The 3,293-nt window shown below is 47.6% G+C and overlaps 1 protein-coding gene across 2 annotated transcripts in view; it reads right to left on the reverse strand.

The window, feature by feature from the left end:
* Positions 1-3,293, reverse strand: part of DFFA (DNA fragmentation factor, 45kDa, alpha polypeptide) — a 19,687-nt gene that overhangs the window by 12,161 nt on the left and 4,233 nt on the right. The window contains exon 2 of one of the 2 annotated variants that reach the window (XM_011935788.1): positions 816-977. The exons of the other annotated variant lie outside the window; for it this stretch is intronic. Coding sequence (XP_011791178.1) covers positions 816-977 — 162 coding nt within the window. The remainder of the gene's footprint in view (positions 1-815; positions 978-3,293) is intronic. 2 annotated transcript variants of the gene reach the window in all.

Genomic DNA, 3,293 nt, shown 5'->3' on the forward strand with positions numbered 1-3,293 from the left:
CAGCCTCTCCGCAACTCCAGCCTCTCCGCAACTCCAGCCTCTCCGCAACTCCAGCCTCTCCGCAACTCCAGCCTCTCCGCAACTCCAGCCTCTCCACAACTCCAGCCCCAGATGTCAGCAGTATCATTGAGAAATCCTGGTTTGATATGTACTATATTTTCTTTACAACAATCTTAGGGGACAGGTTCTATAATTATGATGTCAACAAGGCACTGAGAGGTTATGTAATTTGCACAGGGTCACCTGGCTAGTAAATGGTAGAGCCAGGATCCAGACCTAAACAGCCGGACTGCAGTCTGCAGCACTGAGCTCCCTGCCAGACTGCATTTTAGTTACTGTCTGTCCATGACTTAGTTGAGAACTGGGCCCATGTCTCATTCATCTATTTTTTTTTTTTTTGAGACAGAGTCTTGCTCTGTCGCCCAGGATGGAGTGCAGCAGCACCATCTCAGCTCACTGCAACCTCCACCTCCCAGGTTCAAGCAATTCTCCAGCCTCAGCCTCCCAAGTAGCTAGGATTACAGGTGCCTGCCACCATGCTCAGCTAGTTTTTGTATTTTCCGTAGAGATGGGCTTTCGCCATGTTGGCCAGGCTGGTCTCAAACTTCTGACCTCAGGTGACCTGCCCACCGTGCCTGGCCTCATTCATCTTTATCCCCAGGACTCAGCACCATGTCTAGCACATAGAAAATGCTCAGTAAATGTTTGTTGAACAAATGCTTAAAAAGCCAGACAAATGGCAACTGTGTAGTGAAAGTAATCATGATGGATGCTGTACTGCATAGGCCGTTTTCTATATGGCTAGAGTTTCTCACCTGAATTGTTGTATGCCCATTTCTCATTATTGGCCAACGCCACAAACTTGGTATTGGAAGGTAGACACAGAAAGTAATCGTCATCATCCACTATGGTGCCATCCTCTGCCAGGACCAGGGTGACTGGTGTCAGGGACTTATCAATGGCCAGAATGTCACAGGCTGAAAAGAATAAAATATTTGGCAAATGACAAATAACCATAAGGAAAGTATATCTATCCCTGCATCTCAAGTAGGTATGGCTCCAGAGTTGAGCAGAACTCCTGGTAGGTAATAACTAGAATAACAATCATCACTTCTAGCACTAACAGAACACTCATCACGTGCCTGATTCTGTTCTAAGTGTTCTTTTCTTTCTTTCTTTCTTTTTTTTTGTAGCAGGGTCTCACTCTGTTAACCAGGCTGGAATGCAGTGGTGTGATCTCGGCTCACTGAAACCGCTGCCTCCCAGGTTCAAGTGATTCTCCTGTCTCAGCCTCCCGAGTAGTTGGGATTATAGGCGTGCACCACCATGTCCAGCTAATTTTTGTATTTTTAGTAGAGACGTGGTTTCACTATGTTGACCAGGCTGGTCTCAAACTCCTGACCTCGCGATCTGCTTGCCTTGGCCTCCCAAAGTGCTGGGATTAGAGGCGTGAGCCACACGCCCAGCCCTAAGTGCTTTTCTTTTTGCTTGAGACTAGTCTCACTCTGTCGCCCAGGCTGGAGTAGAGTGGTACAATCTTGGCACACTGCAACCTCCGCCTCCTGGGTTCAAGCAATTCTCTGCCTTAGTCTCCTGAGTAGCTGGGATTACAGGCACTGGCCACTGTGCCTGGCTAATTTTTGTATTTTTAGTAGAGACGGGGTTTCACCATCTTGGCCAGCCTGGTGTGGAACTCCTAACCTAATGATCTACCTGCCTCGGCCTCCCAAAGTGCTGGGATTACAGGCGTGAGCCACCATGTCTGGCCTAAGTGCTTTTCATATATAGTATTTAATCTCATAATAATCCTGTAAAGTAGGCACTATTATTAGTTCTGTTTTATAGATGATGAACCCAAGGCTCAGAGAAGTTAAGTAACTTGTCCAGGATCATGCCGTAAATGGCAAAGCTGGGACTTAAACCCACAAAGTCTGGCTCCTGAAAGTATGTTTACTCCAGCTACTCTGCACTCACGTATGGTACGCATTTGAGTTTTTACTGGAATGAACAACCAAAGTCTGGTCTGATTCCCTGCGAACAAGCAGTCTCTCCTTCATTTATTCAGTTGTCCTCTTTTTTTTTTATTATTGAGATGGAGTCTCACTCTGTTGCCCAGGCTGGAGTGCAGTGGTGTATCTCCGCTCACTGCAAGCTCCACCTCCTGGGTTCATACCTTTCTCCTGCCTCAGCCTCCTGAGTAGCTGGGATTTCAGGCGCCCATCACCATGCCCGGTTAATTTTTTCTGTTTTTAGTAGAGACGTGGTTTCTTCATGTTAGCCAGGATGGTCTCAATTTCCTGACCTCGTGATCCGCCCACCTCAGCCTCCTGAAGTGCTGGGATTCCAGGCGTGAGCCATCATGCCCGGCCCTCAGTTGTCCTCTTAAATTCTATGTGTGATGAATGTCAAAAAATACCCCAAAAACACCAGGTGCGGTGGCTCACGCCTGTAATCCGAGCACTTTGGGAGGCCGAGGTGGGCAGATCACGAGGTCAGGAAATCGAGACCATTCTGGCTAACACGGTGAAATCCCGTCTCTACTAAAAAAAAGACAAAAAATTAGCCGGGCGTGGTGGCGGGCGCCTGTAGTCCCAGCTAATCCAGAGGCTGAGCAGGAGAATGGTGTGAACCCGGGGGCGGAGCTTGCAGTGAGCTTAGATCCCGCCACTGCCCTCCAGCCTGGGCGACAGAGCGAGACTCCGTCTCAAAAAAAAAAAAAAAAGAAAGAAAGAAAACAGGTTCCTCTAGCACATTGGTCCCAGGTTCCAGGTGGCTTCTGTTGGAGGGAGCCCAGGGGCATGCTTTCCCCGGCTCCCCACACTCCCCACCTGACCTTCTTCTCACATTTACTTTACGGACTTTCCACCTGAAGTCATTTACTGTGCGTCCTCTGTTAAGAATTTCTCTATATTTACAATGTATCTGAACTGACAGTCACATCTTTATCACTGGGATGTTCTAGGACAGTGGTTCTCCAACTTGACCACACACTAGAGCCATTTATGAAGCTTCAGACATTGTTATGCTCAGGCCATACCCCATATGAGCTGAACATAATTGTTAGCAGAGAAGGGTATAGCACTCACGCATAAGTGGGTTCCTTTTCTTAATTCTCTAGGTTATTTCAATATGTAGCTACGTTTGAGAACGACAGTACCTGAAAACTTCCCAAATTCCTGAAGTGCCCTTGCACAGAACTCAGATAACGAGGTGATATGCTTTGCCTCTGTGTGCCCACCCAAATCTCACCTTGAATTGTACTCCCATAATTCCCACATGTTGTGGGAGGGACA

The sequence above is a fragment of the Colobus angolensis genome, unplaced genomic scaffold (genome assembly GCF_000951035.1).
Source record: "Colobus angolensis palliatus isolate OR3802 unplaced genomic scaffold, Cang.pa_1.0 Scaffold149, whole genome shotgun sequence".
In the NCBI taxonomy this organism is placed as follows: domain Eukaryota; kingdom Metazoa; phylum Chordata; class Mammalia; order Primates; family Cercopithecidae; genus Colobus; species Colobus angolensis.